Genomic DNA, 22,404 nt, shown 5'->3' with positions numbered 1-22,404 from the left:
ATCTCCTCAGCCCTAGAGAAGGAGAATTACAAGTAGCTCAGTTCTTATCAACTGTGTGTTTACTCAGTGACCGTTTTACTGCAGGACGAAATTGTTCTAGTGCATTAAGTACCTGCAAGTTAGGACGAGCATTCTCGTCCAAGGTCCTGAACGTGTTAATAGTCATGTAATAGTGTTATTCCTCATGTGCATGCGCTGTACTATTGATTAATGCAAAGTTTGTTGAAAGGGTAGGTTTAAAGAATTATAAAAATGTCATGCCCCGCTCCTCGGCAGTACGGAGAGTTCTATAGTATATACAGAGTTCTGGTTCTGTATGTTCCCTACAGAAGTGATTGGTGCCCGTTTTTTTCCCAGAACAAGCTGAAAAGCTTTAATGGCACAGAACGATGATTAATATGTGGGTAAAGGTCCCAGAAATGATCTCATTGTGAAGTTGTGAACACGGATCATTTATTTTCATTCGTCACCTGTTACTCCAGCGATAAAATGAATAAAGTTCATGTGAAAGAAATCTGCTGCGAGGCCCATGCCAACTTTCCAGTCTGTTTCTCACATTTGCTTGCTTGAACGGAAGTTTTAACCCACTTGGGCTCCATCTGCTTGAGAGGCTGTCACATCTCATGGAAGCAGGAACATCAAACACACTCGTCACTCATTCCTATTCTCATGGCTGCTTTAAATTACCCACTGAAGTAATCACATGGCTGCTTTTCACTTTACTGCACGTGCCACTTGGTGTATACCTCAGGCCTGAAGAGGGGCAGGTGCTTTAGTTGGCCTAGCAGCGTATAGAGCATACATTACCCGAGGCTTTTGTTGTGTGTTTTTTTTTTTTTTATTATTTTATTGTATATCTGAAAGACCAAAGGAAATGTGTTGTGCCATATCACTTGTAGTTGTGTGCTCCATCCCAAGTCTATTCATAAAAAAAATCAAAAAGGTATCCCCACTGAAGACTTCCGTGTTTTCTTGGTTGTGACTCGCGTCTCATAACGCTGTTTCCTTAGATCATCTAGTTCTGAAGCTTTTGGCTTCTGATTGGACCTAATTACATCCGGAATAAGGCAGAGCTGTGACATGGTGATCTGTCAGATGTAGTATTTTGCTTCCTAGCACATTTCTGCTTTTTTTTTTTTTTTTTTTTTTTTTTTTACATGATCTGTGCAGTTACTTTTGAGAAATGGAATTATGATTTATTTTTTTGTCCTTTATTTCATGTGCTGGAATTCATTTGTACATGACTAGAAGCCCATAAGCTATATATACTCGAGCTAGATGCCAACTTCGGTCACATAATGTCCACAGAATGCAGGACCCTCATGATATGGTGGGGCTCATACTCTACATAATATATACATATATACATTTAATTTTCAGGCGTGCAGACCACCCAAGGATGCACCAACATTATTAATTGACATCCCTGTTAATAATTCTGGATAGTCGTACACCAGGGAGTTTTCTTAAATGGATAGTCTCATCTCGGACAATGGGGGCATATCACTAATTGCGGGTTGCTGGACCTGCACCTATCTCCTAAACGGAGCCCCACACAGTGGTGCCTGGATGACTCCAGTCCAGCCACCAGCAAGCACCCTCCCTATGGAAGTGAATGGGAGCGCACCGCGCATGACTGGCCACTGCTCCTATTCACTTCTATGGGCCCAACGGAAATATCTGAGCCAGCGCTTGGCTATTTTTGGCGGCCCCCTATAAATGAATCTAGGGCGGCTGCGCATGAGCAGTGCGCCCTCCACCACTTTCGGGGGCTCCGTTCTCGATATAGGTACGAGTCCTAGTGGTGGGACCCACAACTGTCATACAATGGGGGCATATCCTAGCCATGTGCCCCCATTGTCTGAGATGAGACAACCCATTTAAGGCTGGCATCAGAAAATCCAGTCTTAATAGATTCCCCCAGTGTATATTTTGCATGTTTAAAATTGCACAACTTCTGTTCTGGAGTCATCACATATAAGTCATTGTAACTTATTGATTTCTGATGAAAATTACAGTATATTCGAAAGCAGCAAACCTGTTTTATTGAGCATATTTTTTAGCATGCAGTTGAGGTAAACTATTTGGTTGTCTCTAAATGTGTGGTAGATTTGTGCTTGTTGTTTTGTTGCACCGGCTTGTGCTATCTTGTGGTTTAATTTAGTTAGAGTGATGATGACCTTGTTAAATCTCTCTACCTTCAGAGTAACTAGTCCTGTTTACTCCAGTGCCCTGTGTTCACCTTAACTGATTGCTCAGATATGTTGTCACCGAGTTAATGCAGAGTGACCTCCATAAGATCATCGTCTCTCCTCAGCCGCTCAGCTCGGATCATGTCAAGGTTTTTTTGTATCAGATTTTAAGAGGTAAGTTTATTCACTTGATATGTTGTGCGTTACTCCGTAACCGAAATAACTGGGTACAGACTTTGGCTATGTTCACATCAGGGTTGTGATGTAATTTTAGTTTGTATGCCAGAAAAGCTCTTGACCTACACAATAGACATGTTCATAGGGTTCCATAAACTAGAAAAGGCCAAAAGTAGATTGCGCTATTCCATACAAAGGCATCCATTTAAAAAGCCTTGTGATCCTAACACCTTGTAACAGCTAGGTCAGATCGGTCTAGATGGTGTACACTATGTCAAAACAACCATCCCGCTTCTCTCTGTCCAGTGATGCTCCCCCTCTGTCAACTGTTCAAAATGTCTTTAAATGCATGGTAGAGGCATGTCTAGCCGTCGGCGATCTCTCGCCAAAGGGTACACTATCCAAAAGTAGCCTCTGAGAGCCTTCTTATAAGGCCTCATGCACACGGCCGTTGCGCGGCTGTGGCAGTATCGCGGCCCGCAAACAGTGGGTCCGCAATATGCTGGCACCGGCCATGTGCTCCCCGCATCACGGATACAGACTTATTCACTTGAATGGGTCCGCAATCCGGAGCTGCGGTACGGAAGCACTACAGAGTGCTTTCGTGGTGTTTTTGTCTGTGCCTCCGCACCGCAAAAAAATGGAACATGTTCAAGTTGAATGGGTCTCGATCTGTCCCGGCCGCCGCACGGACGTTGCCCGTGCACTGGGGACTGCAAATTGCAGTCCCTAATTCACGGAACGGCCGCAAAACGGCCATGTGCATGAGGCCTAAGGCAGTGGGGGAGCACTTTTATGTCCACTTGTAGCAAGATCGGTATCTGATCAGACCACACCTGTAATCATTTACATATCTGCCTGAGACATAACTGCATAGTTTTTCTACATGCTATAATATATGGAGGTAATAAAAATGCATTCTCAGTACCCCTCTTAGAGTGAAGAGCTGCTACAAAGAGTTTCTCTGCCCGGGTGACCCATCATGTTTGTGCCTCACATAGTTGGCATGTTGATTTTGGTGGGAAACATGTACCTTTAGAGTGTAACTGTTTGGTTTATATTTAATATAGTATAGGGACAGTGATACGCATTGTAATATACTTTATATGGGCTCATGCACACGGCCATATGTATTTTGCGGTCCACAAAAAACGGATCTGCAAAAAAATACGGTTGACGTGCATTTGATATTTTGCGGAACAGAACAGCTGGCCCCTTATCGTTGTCCAGAATGCTGACAATAATAGGACATGTTCTTTTCTTTTGCGGAACGGACATACGGAAGCGGAATTCACACAGAGTAACTACCGTTTTTTGTTGTTTTATTTTTTGTGGACCCGTTGAAATAGTTCTGCAAAAATGGAACGGACATAAAAAGAAAATACGTTTGTCTGCATGAGCCCTTAGGGAAAAATGTTTCTTTCTACTAGAAAACAGGGTGTAAAGAGTCTCTGTTAATAGAGAGAGCCTGTCTTCAGTGTTCTGCCGAGCGCTGAAGACAACTGGGTGTTACATACAGAGGCAGGGGCACCGCAGAGGTAGGGCACATATAGGGAGGCAGGCTGGACGTCTCTGTATGTTACATGTAAGTAATGCTGAAGACGAGCTCTTTAGTAATGATCAGTTGGTACAGAGACTCTTCACACCCTATTATCTGAAACTAAGAAACATTCATCCCTAATAAAGTATATTACAAAAGTGTTTCACTTCCCTGTCATTACACTGTATTAAAAATGAACTGAAAGGACAGGGTGAGTTCACATCACCAATTTAGCTTTCTGTTCGGACCTGTCAGAAGAACATAACCCGCCCCGCTTCCCCCCCCCCCCCCCCCCCCCCATAAAAAAAAAAAAAGAGATCCGTTATTTTAAGCATCAATTATGATCAGTTTGCACAAAAAATAACTGATCCGTCTTTTTTTTTTTTTTTTTTTTTTTAGCATCCGTTATGATCGGTTTGTGTCAGGCTGGTTTCACCATTTCATTTTCCGTTCTTCTGAAAATGAACAGGTTCCTGTAAAAAAAACGAATCCTGTTTCTTCTGTTATGCACATTTGGCGTCCATTTGAGCCTTTCCGTCTGAGATCCATTTTTTTTAGATTGGGAAAAAAGTCCTGGATGCAGGCCTTTTCCTCCCATCAAAAATGGCACAAACTGATCATAACTGATGCGCAAGATAACTGATCCGGTTTTTTTTTGTTTTTTTTCTGTTCTTCTGACGGATCAAAAGAATGGAAAGCTAAACTGTGATGTGAACTGATCCTTATCTTTACGGCCCTTTCACATGGGCTCAGTTATCAGGTAGTTCTCAATAACTGCCCTGTGTAAATGTGCCGACAAACAAGGAAATGCTAGCTCGCTGGTGATTGCATCTTTTATGCAGCACTTAAAATCCTTGTTCCCCAGCTTCACGTCGTCCTGTGTAAGCCGTCATGTGCAGCTGACAAACCAGGAAACTGTACGGGGAAAAACCATCCAAGTAGCGATCATTCAGCTCCAGTCATTGCCTGCGATCTCGGCCTGTGTTAACATAAGATAACATACATCTTAATTGATCCTGAAGGAAATTTCAACGTCTCAGTGCTGTTCATGGTACATAGGAAGAAGATAGAAAAAGATAGCATCATGATAGTGTAAATGACCATGTCAACTGGACAGGTAGGGTAAAGGCTGTATTAGGCTACTTTCACACTCGCATTTTGGCTTTCCGTTTGTAAAATCCATTCAGGGCTCTCACAAGCGGTCCAAAGCGGATCAGTTTGCATTCTAATGCATTCTGAATGGAAAAGGATCCGCTCAGTTTGCATCAGTTCACTCTCCATTCCGCTTTGGAGGCGGACACCAAAACGCTGCTTGCGGTGTCCGTCTGACGAAACTGAGCCAAACGGATCCGTTCTGACACACAATGTAAGTCAATGGGGACAGATCCGGTTTCTATGACACAATCTGGCACAATAGAAAACGGATCCGTCCTCCATTGACTTTCAATGGTGTTCAAGACGGATCCGTCTTGGCTATGTTACAGATGATACAAACGGATCCGTCTTGGCTATGTTAAAGATAATACAAACGGATCTGTTCTGAAAGGATGCGGGCGGTTGTATTTTCTGAACTGATCCGTCCATGACGGATCTGCACAAAACGTGAGTGTGAAAGTAGCTTTACACTGACCGATGGTCAACCAGATCATCTCTAACGAGCATTCGTTAGCGTTGATCTACCTGTGTAATAGTGCCGCCAATTACATGCTGCTTCAAAATCAAGGTTTGCTGGCAGCAGATGGTCGTCTGTGCGCGCAAATGCTATAGATGCATTACATACACTGTTCGCAAACCTTAATATAAATTTCTGTATAAAGTGCTGGTAGGTCTCCAACCCCATTGGAAATGCATTTCAAGGGCCCGGTGTGCTGAGCGTGCAGGGACATTGCACTTCCACGCTGTGTACACCTGCACATTGTCGATGCCAGGTCCCTGTTACATTATAGTAGGGACGCTGCCTACAGTATTCACACAGTGATTCCCTGCAGCTCTGATAGCCCAGAAGGTCAAAAATGAACCATATAAAATTACATTGTACAGTTTTTGGTGTGATAATACCAAGTGAATGTGTCTGATTGCTTTGAATGTGCTGCCAAATTTGGCAAGCAGTATCACATTTATGGCCAACATATGGAAAGTGGACAGCGTGGAATAATGGGCATTGTCAATGTCGCCACATCTCGGACATCTCAGTCTTGGGGCCAGATGAGGTCATAAACCTAGTGAGCGTTTGAGGATTGAAACTGAATCTCTGCCACGGGGGAGAATGTGGGAGTGATCTGGAACAACCTGCCGGCATAAAAGCTTCTATATAATTACCTGTTACTGGGGAAGAATAGCAATTAAATGGGGGTTAGGAAGACGTGATGTGGTAGGGTAAGCTTTATTTTAACATGGCAAAGAATGCTCACCTAGAATTAAGTCACAGCAGCAGCTACAGTGTCTCCTTATAGCACGACTTGGTATAGAAGAGGTCAATTATCTACATTTCGTCTTAAAATTAAGCGCCATTTGCATTCTGCTAAACGTTGCCTCAGATCGTGACTGCAATGCTACAAATTACGGACGTACTCTCTCCCAGAAACAGCTGTTCTAGGCGAGAATACAGAGCCTCCTAGAGGTGCAGTGTGGACGCTCTGCGGGCCGTACAGGGTCTGTCCTACACTGGAACAGGCAAATATTCACACAGGCCGGGAAGTGCAGCAGAAAAGTCCGCAGCGATTGTTGCCGCAGAAAAGGCTTCGGACTTCATCCTCTAATTCCAAAGGGTGAAATTCGCTGGGGAGATCCGCAGCATAAATTGACATGGTGTAGACTTCCGATCCGCATGCATTTTGTACACTGTTAGTATCTCATCCACTTTGGTACTGTACAACGCTGCGGATGTGCCACGCAAAAATCCAACAGCAAATCAGTCACATGTGAACATAGCCTAGACATTAATAGTGCAGGCCTTATATGCCTTCATTCATAATGAAGATTATTACATGCGTTATTCACGTGTGTGTAGACAGCATTTTTAGGACTGTCCCTTTATAAGTGGAAATGCCAAGACCTCAGCACTTGTTCTTCTTTCCTTCCCTCTCTCGCCGTTAGGTCTGAAGTATTTACATTCAGCCGGCATTTTACATCGAGACATTAAACCAGGGAATCTACTTGTGAACAGCAACTGCGTGCTCAAGGTAATTTTCCTCCGATTTTTCTAATGCAAATGTAATTAACTGACTTGTAGTACATGGGTGAAGAGTGTGATCTTCTCCGGAGCACAGGATTATGTAAAATACACGGTTGGGTGATAGTATCATTAAGGTATATAGGATATTTCTTGCAACTTTTTCTCAGCCGGTAACAGTATGATTAGTATGTATCCTGCCGTCCTGGAAAGTAATGGGTATGTTCACGTCCATTTACCAAGTGTTGTCAGGGCAGGAGAAGTGAGCATCTAGGCGGATAGGATGAGTCTTGCATCACTAGTGCAGCGAGATCGCTATACTGCTTTTATAGCACAGTATCCCCCATTCTGGCTGATGCTATAGAAAGCATTATTATTATTTATTTCAAAGCGCTATTAATTCCATGAAGGGGTTACACATACATAATATAAAAATATAATAAACAAGAAAATATTAACAGACTGGGGGAGAGGACCCTGCCTGCAAGAGCTTACAATCTACATCATCCTGCAGCGACACTCAACAACGGATCAAGTTTTTCTTTGCTGTTGTAATAGTATACCACCGCCAAAAGCAAGTTCCCACACACCGATATACTATTACAATGTATGGATCCACCAGTTAAAGGGGTTCTCCAGGACTAGAAAACAATGGCTGCTTTCTTCCAAAAACAGCGCTGTCCACCTGTCCACGGGCTGGGTGTGCTCTTGAATGGATCTGAGCTGCAATAGCAGACACAACCCATTGACAGGCATGAGTTGTTTTTGGAATAAAGCAGCCATGTTTTTCTCTATTAAATGTAGGGCGACTATCCTATTTTGCCTGTGCGACCTGGCTTTATGCCGGCACTTATCTTGTAGCACTTTTTCATGTGACCTGGCTTTATGTCAGTATTTATCTAGTTGCATTTATTTTGTATAGACTAACAGTTTTATTACACCTCCTGATGATCCCATAGCATAGTCTAGGGGGAAACGCGTCGAGGTAGCTAAGGTGTATGACTATAAAGTCAACCCTGACCAATCATATGTTTTGTATATGTCTGTACTATATGTTTTTGTTTTTCTTGCTTTCTTACTCCATCCAGCTGATCTATATATTTTCGACAATTTAGTATCCTCACCTCATACCTGGGGTAATCTAGAACTATCCCTGTTGCACCCCTATAGGGACTTATAAGGGGTAGTAGTCTAGGTACGTGGACAGGGAGCCTCCACCATCAGGAGTCCTTCCTGGGCTGAGGGGTCAGGATAGGGGTAGATATAGGGACAATCATTCCCGTACCCCAGGTTATTAATCCATGCTGGATGTGAATATCGGTTACATTAATTTCTCTATATATTTTTGATGTCATATATAGTGGACCCAATTGGGATCCATTTAAGGTATACCATTAAAATTATCATTTTAGGGGTTATTTCTTTGTGCTGGAGTTGTTCATGTTTTTCTAAGCCTTGACAACCATTTTTACGCCCGCATTAACCCAGGACTTGGGGTATGGTGTCTTCCACTGCAGCAATCCTGCTGTAATGTGAAACTAGGGCTAGTAAGGGTAGGTTCACATTAGCGTTTCGTTTTCTGTTTTTCTCATCCGTCAGAAGAACAGAAAAAACTAAAACAAATCTTTTGCTTTGAGCATCCGTTTATGCTAATTTTGCTTCCGTCTGAGCGATTTCCGCCTTTCCCCCCCCCCCTTTTCCCGTTTTCTGTTCTTCTGACGGATCAGAAGAACGTAAAACGAAACGGTGATGTGAACCTCGCCTAACCCAGACACCATGACCACATTGGCCAAAACTGCCTTTCTTTCATCAGAAAAATGAATTTGAAATAAAGTTAATTGGATATGCATCACAGGACACTCAATAAACGAATGATATAACACGCACTACCAAAATGTGAATTTCTGGCAAATACTGTTTTATTGGGCTATTTTTTCAAGGTAAATTATTTTTGGTAGTTAACGACACTAATTTTTCTGGCAGTTGCAGACTTCTTCTCCCTCCCCTTTAAATCTTACCCCTACACGTGGACATTGTGGCATGATCTGGATGTATTAGTGCTCTGTGTGCAGTTGAAAAGCACGCGGAATAACACAGGAGCAGATTTACTAATCCTATCTAATAGACAGAGTAAACTTGACACCTTCTAAAAATGTGCCAACTTTATCACAGTGGATGATTGTCTAGCCCGACCTTATGCCACCTATTCCTTATGCCACCCATTCGTTGTCTTACTTTGCAACTAAAGCTTGTGCCAAAATGCTCTTCTCAGCCCTGCAGCTCATATAAATGTTGGGCGCACCCGATACTGCAGGCAAAGATTCTTTTGCCCAGAGTGCCTTATTTTGCAAAATAAATATGATTATTTTCTAAAGTAATCTATGTTTCTCCCTCATTAGATTTGTGATTTTGGATTGGCAAGGGTAGAAGAACTTGATGAATCTCGACACATGACTCAGGAAGTTGTCACTCAGTATTACCGGGCTCCTGAAATCCTAATGGGGAGTCGTCATTACACTAATGCTATAGACATCTGGTCTGTAGGTTGCATCTTTGCAGAGCTGCTTGGGCGAAGAATTTTATTTCAGGCTCAAAGTCCAATTCAGCAGGTAACTTTGATTATTGCAATCTGTGTAACCACTGTATTATAGAGAATATCCACTCTGTATATGGTCATTTTTTGTCGTCAAATAAGGCCCATCATACATGTGCAAGGAGCCCAGTTCCAATTTTGCTATATAAATGTATAGGATAAGAAACGAACTTTGTGCAGCAATGAATAGGCATGTGCCACTTATTCACTGCTGTACAGGTCTGTGCAAAATGTGGATTGTAAAGGGGTTGTCCAGGGCTCAAATACTGATGACCTATCCTCAGGATAGGTCATTCATATCTGATTGGTGGGCGTCTAACTCCTGACATATCTGCTGATCAGCTGTTGGAAGTGGCCGTTTCCTTCTTATCCTGGCCTGTGACATCATGCCTACTTGTCACTTTGCCTATCTGCAGCTCAGTCCCATTGAAGTGAATAGGATTAAGCTGCAATACCATGTGCAGCCACTATGCAATGGATGATGCTCTGCTTGATATACAATGAAGAGGCTGCAGCGCTCATTACAGCACCACGACCTCTGCAGTCAGTTGATCGTCAGATGCCAGGAGTTGCAATGCCACCGATCTAATATTAAAGACTTGTCCTGAGGATTTGCATAATTTATTTATTTTTATTAAGAATTGTCTTTTTTTAAGCTGTGGTGTTAGAAAAAAAGAAATAGGAGAAAAGGGCATATAAAGGTTTAATAAGGATTAGCTTTAATAAAGAAAGTACATTTGTAATCACATTTTTGACATGATATATCTTATTTTATTATTGCAACCTCAATTCCATAAAACTTGGGGCGCTGTTGAAAATAAAATAGGTGAACACAATAGAGACAATAGATCATAACACATCGGAAAATGAACTGATTTAGAAATTGATGGCAGCAAGTTCTTAAAGTTAGGACAGGGCGTTGTGTAGCATCCCCTCTTTTTTTTTATTTTTTTTTATCCAATGCTGCAGATGGATGTAACTGTACGTCCAGATTACATTTAATATACCGCTTTAGGACGGACAGTTACACCCGAACTGTTAACCAGGTCTGTGACACTATAAGGCTCCCTTCACATGGGCATCGCGGGTGAGGGCCGGATGCATTGCGGGAAACCCCCGCGAGTAGGCACGCAATTGCAGTCAGTTTTGTCTGCGGTTGCGTTCTGATGTTCAGTTTTTTCCGCACAAGTGCAATGTGTTTTGCAAGCGCGTGAGAAAAAAAGGAATGTTGTACCCAGACCCAAACTTCTTCACTGAAGTTCGGGTTTGGTGTTCTGTAGATTTTATTATTTTCCATTATAACATCGGTATAATGGAAAATAATAGCATTCCTTAATACAGAATGCAAGTGTTATGTCAATTAAGGGTTAAAAAATAATAAAAACATAACTCACCTCATCCACTTGATCGCGCAGCCGGCATGGTCTTCTTTCTTCTTCTTTCAGGACCTGCAAAAGGACCTTTGACGTAATCGCGCTCACCGCGTGGTGATGTCAGCGCAGGTCCTGCTGAATGAAGATAGAAGGATCTTCTATCTTAATTCAGAAGGACCTGTGCTGACCTCACCGCGCTCACCACGTGGTGAACGTGATTACATCATCAAAGGTCCTTTTGCAGGTCCTGAAAGAAGAAAAAAGAAGACTATGCCGGCTGCACAATCAAGAGGATGACGTGAGTTAATTTATTATTTTTTTTAACCCCTCAAGGCACATTTTACTAAGCATTCTGTATTAAGAATCCTATTTTCCCTTATAACAATGTTATAAGGGAATATAATACAGTGAATAGACTTTAATGGGGTCTGGGGTTGCTCATCCCTATCATCTCCTAGCAACCATGCGAGAAAATCGCATGCGGATGCTTGTGATTTTCACGCAGCCCTATTCATTTCTGGGGCCTGCGTTGCGTGAAAAACGCAGACTATAGAACATACTGCGATTTTTACGCAACGCACAAGTGATGCCGGAAAATCACCGTTCATCTGCACAGCCCATTGAAGTGAATGGGTCCAGATTCAGTGCGGGTGCAATGCGTTCACCTCACGCATTGCACCCGTGCAGGAAAACTCTCCTGTGTGAAAGAGGCCTAAAGTGTCACAGCCCTGGAGTCTCTGCTGTTTCGGAAAGCAGAGACACTGAGACTAACCAGTTAGGACGCAGTTGCTCCAATTCTTCCGGTTTCATTTTTAAATAAAAATTTCTAAGAAAAAAATTTGTTTTTTCCTATATCCGCTCATTGATTAAAATTTTCATTTTCACAGCCAAGTGGAAACACTTGTTGGTTCAAAGCATTCACTTCACCCCTCAATCAATTCCTTGAGGGGGTGTAGTTTCCAAAATGAGTTCACTGTATGGGGTTTCCTTTCTAGAGTTACTGCAGGGTCTCTTCAAATGTGATATGGCACCCAAAAACCATTCCAGCAAAATCTGCCCTCCAAAAACAATATTGTGATCCTTTCCTTTGTTACAGGAAAAATGAATTAAAATGGAAAATCAGTTTGTAAAATCATTTTTGAATAAATTGAGGGGTGTGGTTTCTAAAATGGGGTCATTTATGGGTGGTTTCTATTATGTAAGCCGCTTAGTCACTTCATAGCTGAATTGGTCCTAAAAGTGTAACCGTCATGTTTTCATTAAAAATCAATTTTAGCATATGTTACTGCTGCAGCAGCATTATGCATAAAGCAGTCTTTAGTTTCTTCACATACCACTGTTTTCCTTGAGTTTTTCCCATAGTTACGGCTGTTTAAACATTTACAATATGAGGACCTGCTCAAGATGGCTTCTCTGCCAGTTCTGAGGCCAAAACTGCTTTCTCTCACTTCCCATACACACTTGCTGTAGCCAGCAGCTTCCTGCCAGCCAATCATTTTGGATTACTGAGACACGCCTCCTCACTCTAAAGCCTAATGCAGGCATGCAGTGTGAAGGACCGCCCCTCCATCTTCCTAGCTGGAGACAGATGAGCCATAGCATCGGTCTTTTAAGGGAGCAGTGGAAAGGGACAGGAGACATTAATGGAAGCTGTTATTATAAGGTAATTACAGATCTTTTGACCATCTTTGACAGACTAACTCGGGTATACATGCCTAGCTCTAATAAACTAGCAAATAAAAAGAAAAATGACTGTTACACTTTAAAAGACGGTTTTGAAACTTTTCTTTCAAAATTTGCTTCCAAACATACTAAAAAAATTAAATTACATTTACAAAATGATGCTAACATAAAGTAGACATATGGTGAATGTTAAATATTGTTTTGCGAGGAATCACTATTTGTCTTAAAAGCAGAGAAATTCAAAGTTAGAAAATTGCAAGTTTTTCTGTAAATTATTATTATTTTTTTTAAATAAAAGTGAAACATATCGACTTAAGTTTACCACTATCTCGAAGTACAATGTGTCACGCGAAAATGATCTCAGAATGGCTTGGATAAGTAAAAGCATTCCAAAGTTATTACCATGTAAAGTGACACATCAGATTTAAAAAATGGGGCTTTGGCATTTGCTCCAGACTGGCTTTTGCTGAAGGGGGTTAACAGTCTGGAAACATCTGGGAAATGAGGAGACCAATTTCTGGAGTTTTCGGAGAGGAGTGTTGTCCCATTCTTGTCTGATGTAGGATTCGATCTGCTCAACAGTCCTGGGTCTATTTTGCTGGATTTTTTGTTTCGTGATGTGCCAAATGTTTTCTATTGGTGAAAGACCTATTGTGTCAGAGAAAGCGGATCCGTCCCCATTGCTTGCAGCGTTATTCTGTCCACGATGGGGACGCAACCAAATGGGACGGAATGCATTTTGGAGCATTCCATTTTGTTCAGTTCAGTTTTGTCCCCATTGACAATGAATGGGGACAAAACTGAAGCCCCCGCAAAACATGGCATTCATGGTTTCCAAAAAAAAGCTTAACATTTTTATTCACTGGACCACAGAACAGATTTATATTTTGCCTCAGTCCATTTTGAATGAGCTTTGGCCAAGAGAAGACTGCAACGTTTCTGGATGTTGTTGACCTATGTCTTCTTCTTTGCATGATGCAGCTTTAATTATTTGCATTTGTGGATTGCACAGAGAACTGATTTCTGGAAGTGTTCCTGAGTCCATGTAGTGATTTCCAGTACAGAATCAAGCCTGTTCTCTCAATGCAGGGCCGTCTGAGGACCTGTAGATCATGAGCATCTAGTATTGACTGTCTGCCTTGTTCCTTGCGCACACATATTTCTCAAGATTCTTTGAATCTTTCGATATTATGGTGGGATATTCAAAGTCTTCACAATTTTATATTGAGGAACATTTTTGTGAACTTCTTCCACAGTTTGTAGATGCAGTTTTTCATAGCTTGGCGAACCTCCGACCATCTTTGCTTCTGAAATACTCTGCACCTCTAACATGCTCTTGTTATACCCAGTCATGTGACATTATAGCAAATTGCTCTTCCATTTGTTTTGTTTTTTATTAGTACCACTTACTTTTCCAGCCTTTTGCTGTCCCTGTCCCAACTAGCTCATTTCATTTTGATTTTATTTACATTTTATACAACGTCCCAACTTTTTTGCCATTGGGATTGTCCACTCATACATTTGGGATTTCAGATGGCTGGTTTCTGAATGACTTGCAGTCCTTGGTCAGTCTGTGCAGGCTGTCATCTTGGACAACATACAGTTGTGTTCAAAATAATAGCAGTCAAACATCACTAACCTGATCAATCACAGTTTTTGGTAGAAATGATATTTTACATGGCAAATAATTTACTAGCAGGTGTAGTAGAGTAATATAAATCCAACAGACCCAATTCTGTGTAAATGAATCACTAATTGAAAGGGGCATGTTCAATATAATAGCAGTGTGGAGTCCAATTAGTGATGTCATTCATTCTTTGAAAAACAGGTGGCAATTATTGCCCTTATTTAAGGAAGGAAGGCAGCAAATGTTGTACATGCTGGTTACAGTGCATTTCTCTCTGAAATTCTGTGGAAAATGGGTCGTTCCAGACATTGTTCGGAAGAACAGCGTACCTTAATTAAAAAGTTGATTGGAGAGGGGAAAACCTTTTAAAGAAGTGCAGAAAATGATAGGCTGCTCAGCTAAAATGATCGCAAATGCTTTAAAATGGCAACCAAAACCTGAAAGACGTGGAAGAAAGTGAAACTACCATTTGAATTGATAGAAGAATAGCAAGGCAAGGACTCGGCTAACAATCAGCTCCAGGAAAGAAGGTCTAAAGTTACCTGTGAGTACTGTTAGAATTAGAAGACGCCTATGTGAAGCCAAGCTATCGGCAAGAAGCCCCCGCAAAGTCCCACTGTTGAAAAAAAAAAAAAAAAGACGTGCTGAAGAGGTTACAATTTGCCAAAGAGCACATTGAAATGGCGCAACATTTTGTGAACTGATGAAAGTAAGATTGTTCTTTTCGGGTCTAGTGGCCGGAGACAGTTTGTCAGATGACCCCAAACACTGAATTCAAGCCACAGTACACTGTCATGATATGGGGATGTTTCTCATACTACGGTGTTGGGCCTATTTATCGCATACCAGGGATCATGGATCAGTTTGAATACATCAGAATACTTGAAGAGGTCATGCTGTCTTATGCTGAAGAGGAAATACCCTTGAAATGGGTGTTCCAACAAGACAACAACCCCTAACACACCAGTAAATGTGCAACTTCTTGGTTTCAGACCAACAAGATTGACGTTATGGAGTGGTCAGCCCAATCCCCCTTTCCTAATCCAATAGAAAACTTGTGCGGTGACATAAAAAATGCAGTTTCTGAGGCAAAACCAAGAAATAGAGAAGAACTGGATCGCATATCTAGATTTTAGTAAGGCTTTTGACACTGTCCCACATAGAAGACTTATCAATAAACTGCAGTCATTGAGCATGGACTCCCATATTGTTGAGTGGATTAGGCAGTGGCTGAGTGACAGACAACAGAGGGTGGTAGTCAATGGAGAACATTCAAAACAAGGTCATGTTACCAGTGGGGTTCCACAGGGATCTGTACTGGGACCGATTTTGTTTAATATCTTCATAAGTGATATTGCAAAAGGCCTCGCTGGTAAGGTTTGTCTTTTTGCTGATGACACAAAGATATGTAACAGGGTTGATGTTCCTGGAGGGAAACGCCAAATGGAAAAGGATTTAGGAAAACTAGAAGAATGGTCAGAACTCTGGAAACTGAAATTTAATGTGGATAAGTGCAAGATAATGCACCTGGGGCGTAAAAACCCAAGGGCAGAATATAGAATATTTGACACAGTCCTGACCTCAGTATCTGAGGAAAGGGATTTAGGAGTAATTATTTCAGAAGACTTAAAGGTGGGAAGACAATGTAATAGAGCAGCACGAAATGCCAGCAGAATGCTTGGATGTATAGGGAGAGGTATAAGCAGTAGAAAGAGTGAAGTGCTTATGCCGCTGTACAGAACACTGGTGAGACCTCACTTGGAGTATTGTGCGCAGTACTGGAGGCCATATCTCCAGAAGGATATAGATACTCTAGAGAGAGTTCAGAGAAGAGCTACTAAACTAGTACATGGATTGCAGGATAAAACTTACCAGGAAAGGTTAAAGGACCTTAATATGTATAGCTTGGAAGAAAGAAGAGACAGAGGGGATATGATAGAAACTTTTAAATACATAAAGGGAATCAACTCGGTAAAGGAGGAGAGCATATTTAAAAGAAGAAAAACTACCACAAGAGGACACAGTTTTAAATTAGAGGGGCAAAGGTTTAAAAGTAATATAAGGAAGTATTACTTTACTGAGAGAGTAGTGGATGCATGGAATAGCCTTCCTGCAGAAGTGGTAGCTGCAAATACAGTGAAGGGGTTTAAGCATGCATGGGATAGGTATAAGGCCATCCTTCATATAAGATAGGGCCGGGGGCTATCCATAGTATTCAGTATATTGGGCAGACTAGATGGGCCAAATGGTTCTTATCTGCCGACACATTCTATGTTTCTATGTTTCTATGTTTCTAACTGTGGAATGTAGTCCAATCATCCTGGGCTGGAATACCTGTTCACAGGTCCCAGAAGTTGGTTGACTCCATGCAGCACAGATGTACAGCAGTTCTCAGAAACAGTGGTTATACAACTAAATATTAGTTCAGTGATTCAAAGGAAAGCAAAATCTTCAAACATTTCTCAGTTTATATAGTGAATGTTTGAGTTTATAAAGAAGAATACAAACGCTGCTATTTTTTTTTAACAGTCTAATAAATACTTTTCTTCAAATTTTTTTTTTTTGAGGAACAACACAAATTTGATATATTTTCTCTGTTTTGATTTAGAATAGAATGTGTAGTGTACCCAATGCATTTCTGTGTATGGAAATAAAAGCTATTAGAAAGATTTTGAGCTTTATTCACTTTATTTAAACACACTGCTATTATTTTTAACACAACTGTATGTTAAAATGACAATTCCGACAAAAATAACGGATGTCTGTTGTGATATGTGGCCCAGTCTGCCTTCGATGGGATGCAGATCTGTTGTTCAGCACAAATGACTTTTGAAATACAGTACCCGAAAACTACAGTAAAATCCAACGTCTGTCATTATTTGGTATGTCGCTTACCATGAAATAGGTGCCTATGACTTAATTGGCCTTTTCAGCAGTCCAAAAAAAAAGCCATGCACATGCTACAGAAACAACCCCATTTCAAAGAGGTTTATTTCCATTTGTTCTGAAGTATCTAAGTTTAGAACATGAGCCATTTCCTTTTTCATATCTGTTTGTTACAGGGACATTGTTGAACTGTTATCTACAGAAAATGAAATATAAGTCTAGCTTAAAAAAAAACCGAAAACATACAAAACCGTTCCGACTATATGCAAAATAACGATCACCTGACACCTAAGCTGGGTAGACGGCAACAACATAATTGTCCTGTCATGGATTGAAAAGAAAATAGATAACTATTGCAGTGTGACTGCCAAGTATAAAGGGTGTCGGGAAAATTGAGAAATCAAAAAATAATTAATTTCCAAAACCTGCTCATTAGTGTTCCATTCGGTGTGTTCTGTCCTTCACCTAACATATCAAAGTAGCAAAGTATTTGTTCCGCCTGTGATTCCTCATGCAGTTGTTTGGATATGTGGAAAGGAAGCTTTGAAATGAGATCAAAGATTTCAGACGGCATTTGTACAATTCCTCAAGTACTTTTGATCTGTAACTTATTAGTCTCCTCAGAAACATTTTTTGACAGAGAGGAAAGCATTAGCGAATTAATTCATCATTAGGAAGCTTGGGAACGATCCGTCCTCAGACCATTTGAATGACTGCTGATGAGTTGATTGCCTTTCTTATTGTGACTTCTAGCGGACCTTTTTCTGTAGGCCAGGCTCCAGTGATGAGCTTGGTCTCATAATTTCAAGGTGTTCTCCACATTTGTTTGGTTGATCTGGTGTCCTTTTGGCTTGCCATTAAGACTTCCTGCGTTCTAACCACCCTTTTTATTTGTTGAAGTCAATGGGGTTATGATTTTTTTTTCTCCTGTTGCATATATTGTACCATTTGAACATAATCCACAGCACTTCATGGAGATTTTATTTTTCCCACATCCATGCCTGGCCCCATAGGGAAATTAGATTTTGAACCCAATCTCGGAAGCAAAACATACAGGTGCCAGTTTTCCAATTAACTTACAATGGTTTTGGAGTTTGGAGCTGATCGAGTCCGAGTGCCCAAGTGATCAGGAATTGAATTTTTCTTTTCAGACAGTTCTTGCCTTAGTTTTTTTTTTTTTCCCTCTCTGGATCAGTAGGGGCAAACAAAAGTCTTGCCCATACCCCTTTATCAACATCCTCCTTGAACTTTTAAGGACTTCTTTTATTTATTTATTTATTTATTTTTCCTGCTGTACTATATAACTATGTACACAAGCACAAACATGGGGAGAACATACAAATATCCATGTTCTCCTCAGCCGAGTCAAACTCCGAACCACAAAACCACAGTAGAAAACTGTATTGTCTCAATAAGTATTTTGTACATTCCCATTCATGATCGTTGTACATCTGGCAGCTAATCTTAACTGTGTGAACCTAGCTTTTCACAGGCAGTGCAATAGAAGAAAAGCAGCAGATGTAAAGGTATCTTAAAGTATACCTGAATTTTCAAAAAGTTTGCATAATGGCTGTGCTTCTTTGTACAATCATAACCGTGAAGGAACAGGTCTTTTTGGGATTCCCTAATGTTTTTTTCAGCCTAATTATTCACCTCTTCAGCTGCACAGCTAGATGCATTTCTCTCAGAAGCAGTCTTCCTTCTGTGGAATCTGCAAGCACTGTGCTGCTTTGATGTCTCTTCCCTTTCTTTTCACGGTTTGTTTTCAGCCGTGGAGCTCACAGAACAGATGAGGAGGGGGAAGACCACACAGAAAGGCAGGAATCTCTTGTGATCTTCAGAAGCAGTTCTTTGATCAGGCTTGGGATATCAGCTAGCTCAGACACCCCCCACATCCTCTGTCGTCTTCTGTGTGTCTGTTACTAGGGACTGCAAATTAGGTGGAAGTGAGACCCCTAGTGGCCATGACTTTACGGCTTTTTTTCAGACATTTTTTAAATGAAAGGGGTTTTCTCATCTCAGACAATGGGGGCATATCGCTAGGATATGCCCCCAGGGTCTTATACGGGTCACCTATATCGAGAACCGAGCCCCGAAATTGGAGAGCGCACTGTGCATGCGCAGTCATCCTCCATTCATTTCTATGGGGCCGCTGAAAATAGCCGAGCGCTGGCTCGGCTATTGCCGTCTGCCCCATAGAAATGAAAGGGAGCATGGGCCGCGCATGCGCGGCACGCTCCCATTCACTTCTATGGGAGAGGCGGGGATTAGCGCTTGGTGGTGGACGGACCCCGGGAAATCTTGGGTCCTCCAGCCACAGCGCTCCCCGCTCCGTTCTCGATATACACTCACCTAAAGAATTATTAGGAACACCTGTTCTATTTCTCATTAATGCAATTATCTAGTCAACCAATCACATGGCAGTTTCTTCAATGCATTTAGGGGTGTGGTCCTGGTCAAGACAATCTCCTGAACTCCAAACTGAATGTCAGAATGGGAAAGAGAGGTGATTTAAGCAATTTTGAGCGTGGCATGGTTGTTGGTGCCAGATGGGCCGGTCTGAGTATTTCACAATCTGCTCAGTTACTGGGATTTTCACGCACAACTATTTCTAGGGTTTACAAAGAATGGTGTGAAAAGGGAAAAACATTCAGTATGCGGCAGTCCTAAGGGCAAAAATGCCTTGTGGATGCTAGAGGTCAGAGGAGAATGGGCCGACTGATTCAAGCTGATAGAAGAGCAACGTTGACTGAAATAACCACTCGTTACAACCGAGGTATGCAGCAAAGCATTTGTGAAGCCACAACACGCACAACCTTGAGGCGGATGGGCTACAACAGCAGAAGACCCCACCGGGTACCACTCATCTCCACTACAAATAGGAAAAAGAGGCTACAATGTGCATGAGCTCACCAAAATTGGACTGTTGAAGACTGGAAAAATGTTGCCTGGTCTGATGAGTCTCGATTTCTGTTGAGACATTCAAATGGTAGAGTCCGAATTTGGCGTAAACAGAATGAGAACATGTATCCATCCTCTGATGGCTACTTCCAGCAGGATAATGCACCATGTCACAAAGCTCGAATCATTTCAAATTGGTTTCTTGAACATGACAATGAGTTCACTGTACTAAAATGGCCCCCACAGTCACCAGATCTCAACCCAATAGAGCATCTTTGGGATGTGGTGGAACGGGAGCTTCGTGCCCTGGATGTGCATCCCTCAAATCTCCATCAACTGCAAGATGCTATCCTATCAATGTGGGCCAACATTTCTAAAGAATGCTATCAGCACCTTGTTGAATCAATGCCACATAGAATTAAGGCAGTTCTGAAGGCAAAAGGGGGTCCAACACCGTATTAGTATGGTGTTCCTAATAATTCTTTAGGTGAGTGTAGGTGCGGATCCTAGCGATATGCCCTCATTGTCTAAGATGGGAATACCCCTTTAAGTCATTTAGAAATTTGCTATTTACACCATTCCCTATTTATTTAAATGGAATTGTGTGAAAGTACAGTATGAACATATGAGATCTATTATGGTGTTATGGGTGCAGTCAGGGAATATTATATGTTTTTGTTTAGTTTTTTGGGTGTTTAATGAAAGGTTCCTTTGGAAATGTAGCAGCTCTTGGACCCAACCTCTGGACCAAGTTACATTTTGTTGGCTTTTCTTATACTGTGAGTGCTATGTTTGGTGGTCGCTGGTCTTGATCCAAGAGTCAAAGGTTTTCCCTTAGAGATTTTGTGTGTCATTGTTGTCTACCTGCTGCAGTGGTTTTGACAATCTGGTCTCAGAGCTTGGAAGTAGGGGACATCTGCTTCCTAACCAGTAGTAATGCCATTCAACTTCACGAATGTTATTAATTCTCTTTAGCCCTCCAAAAGAACATGATGCCCAGGTGCCTTTTTCTCCTAAGCAACGATGCACCAAGCAGTTTTCTAGCAATTACCGTTCTCGGGGGAGAATTTGTTTCCGATTCCTACTTCAGCTGCAGCATTCACAACAATCCTTTGGCAAGCGCTGAGGACCAGGTGCACAAACCCCTACTGATAAAAGGTTGAATTATACCCATTTCTTTCCCTGACAGGTATATTTGCCTATTGATCGCTTTAACTCTGTGCTGCCTGCACTGTGACTCATCCCACACACCTTCCACCTAGTAACGTGCTGCCTGAGAGCTTTTTATAGAGGAGCTTTTGTGTTTTAAAGAGGCAGTTTTGGATGCCTTTCCACTCCCACAGCGAATCCTTTTCCTTATGTCCTTGACTCTTGGGTGCACCCTTCCCTTACACTCAGCAAAGGCTGCTATTTCTTTAAAGTTAAAGAGGCTTCTGGTGTATAGAAATAAAGGCTTAACCGGCAACATCACCTAGATCTCCCTCCCAACTACTTTCATGGTGTGTACATAGTTGGAGAATTTGTAAGGCATATAAAGTGGGGCACATTTATCCGTTCTCTACGCCAGAAAATTTGTGACTTTTTTTTTTTTTGTGGATTTGCTCCCCACATTTTCAAAAAGTGGGTGTTCTCAGGCTGGCTATGGCACAAGGCCAGCCTGACACATTTATTGTAATTTTTTAAAAGAAACCTGTGTAATTTATACTTGAAATGCGTGGATTTCTGTTCTGGGGCATGGACGGGCTGAACTGTGCTACAGTTATTAAGAGTACTCCGCTTTCTGGCTTCTGTTGGCTTCAGTATGTATGTAAGAGGGCTATACAGTACTTATTACTATAGCCTTTGTTGCTATTCTGTACCTTATGCTATATTTAATAAGCCGTGGAGCCTTGTTGGGCAAATCTTATGTGCTGTCTGCACAGAGGTCCTGTCCATAAAATGGCCGCTGAAGCAGAGTCATGTGAACAGACTCATCGCTCGGCCTCCTCCATTCTAATACACCTGCACTAAACACACTACACCTGCACTGTTGGGAATGTGAATGGAGGAGACGTCACATGGGTCTGGTCACATGACCCTCCATCAGCAGCCAAATAATAAACAGGATCTCCTTAAGGACCTTGGCCAACAAGGGGGCATACCTTATGAAATATAGAAAATGGTGCAGAATTTTAACAAAAGCTATATTAGTAAGTGGCATAGTGTGATTTTACATACACAGGCATCCACAGTAACCAGAAACTGGACAACCCCTTTAAGA

At 41.7% G+C, this 22,404-nt stretch overlaps 1 protein-coding gene across 1 annotated transcript in view; it reads left to right on the top strand.

Moving 5' to 3' along the window:
* NLK (nemo like kinase) overlaps nt 1–22,404 on the top strand; it is a 163,697-nt gene that overhangs the window by 116,515 nt on the left and 24,778 nt on the right. Inside the window, exons 4-6 of the mRNA XM_040423510.1 lie at nt 2,260–2,366; nt 7,006–7,091; nt 9,481–9,690. Coding sequence (XP_040279444.1) covers nt 2,260–2,366; nt 7,006–7,091; nt 9,481–9,690 — 403 coding nt within the window. The remainder of the gene's footprint in view (nt 1–2,259; nt 2,367–7,005; nt 7,092–9,480; nt 9,691–22,404) is intronic.

Source organism: Bufo bufo, chromosome 3, assembly GCF_905171765.1.
Source record: "Bufo bufo chromosome 3, aBufBuf1.1, whole genome shotgun sequence".
Taxonomy (NCBI): domain Eukaryota; kingdom Metazoa; phylum Chordata; class Amphibia; order Anura; family Bufonidae; genus Bufo; species Bufo bufo.
This window is presented reverse-complemented; position numbering and strand designations above follow the sequence as displayed.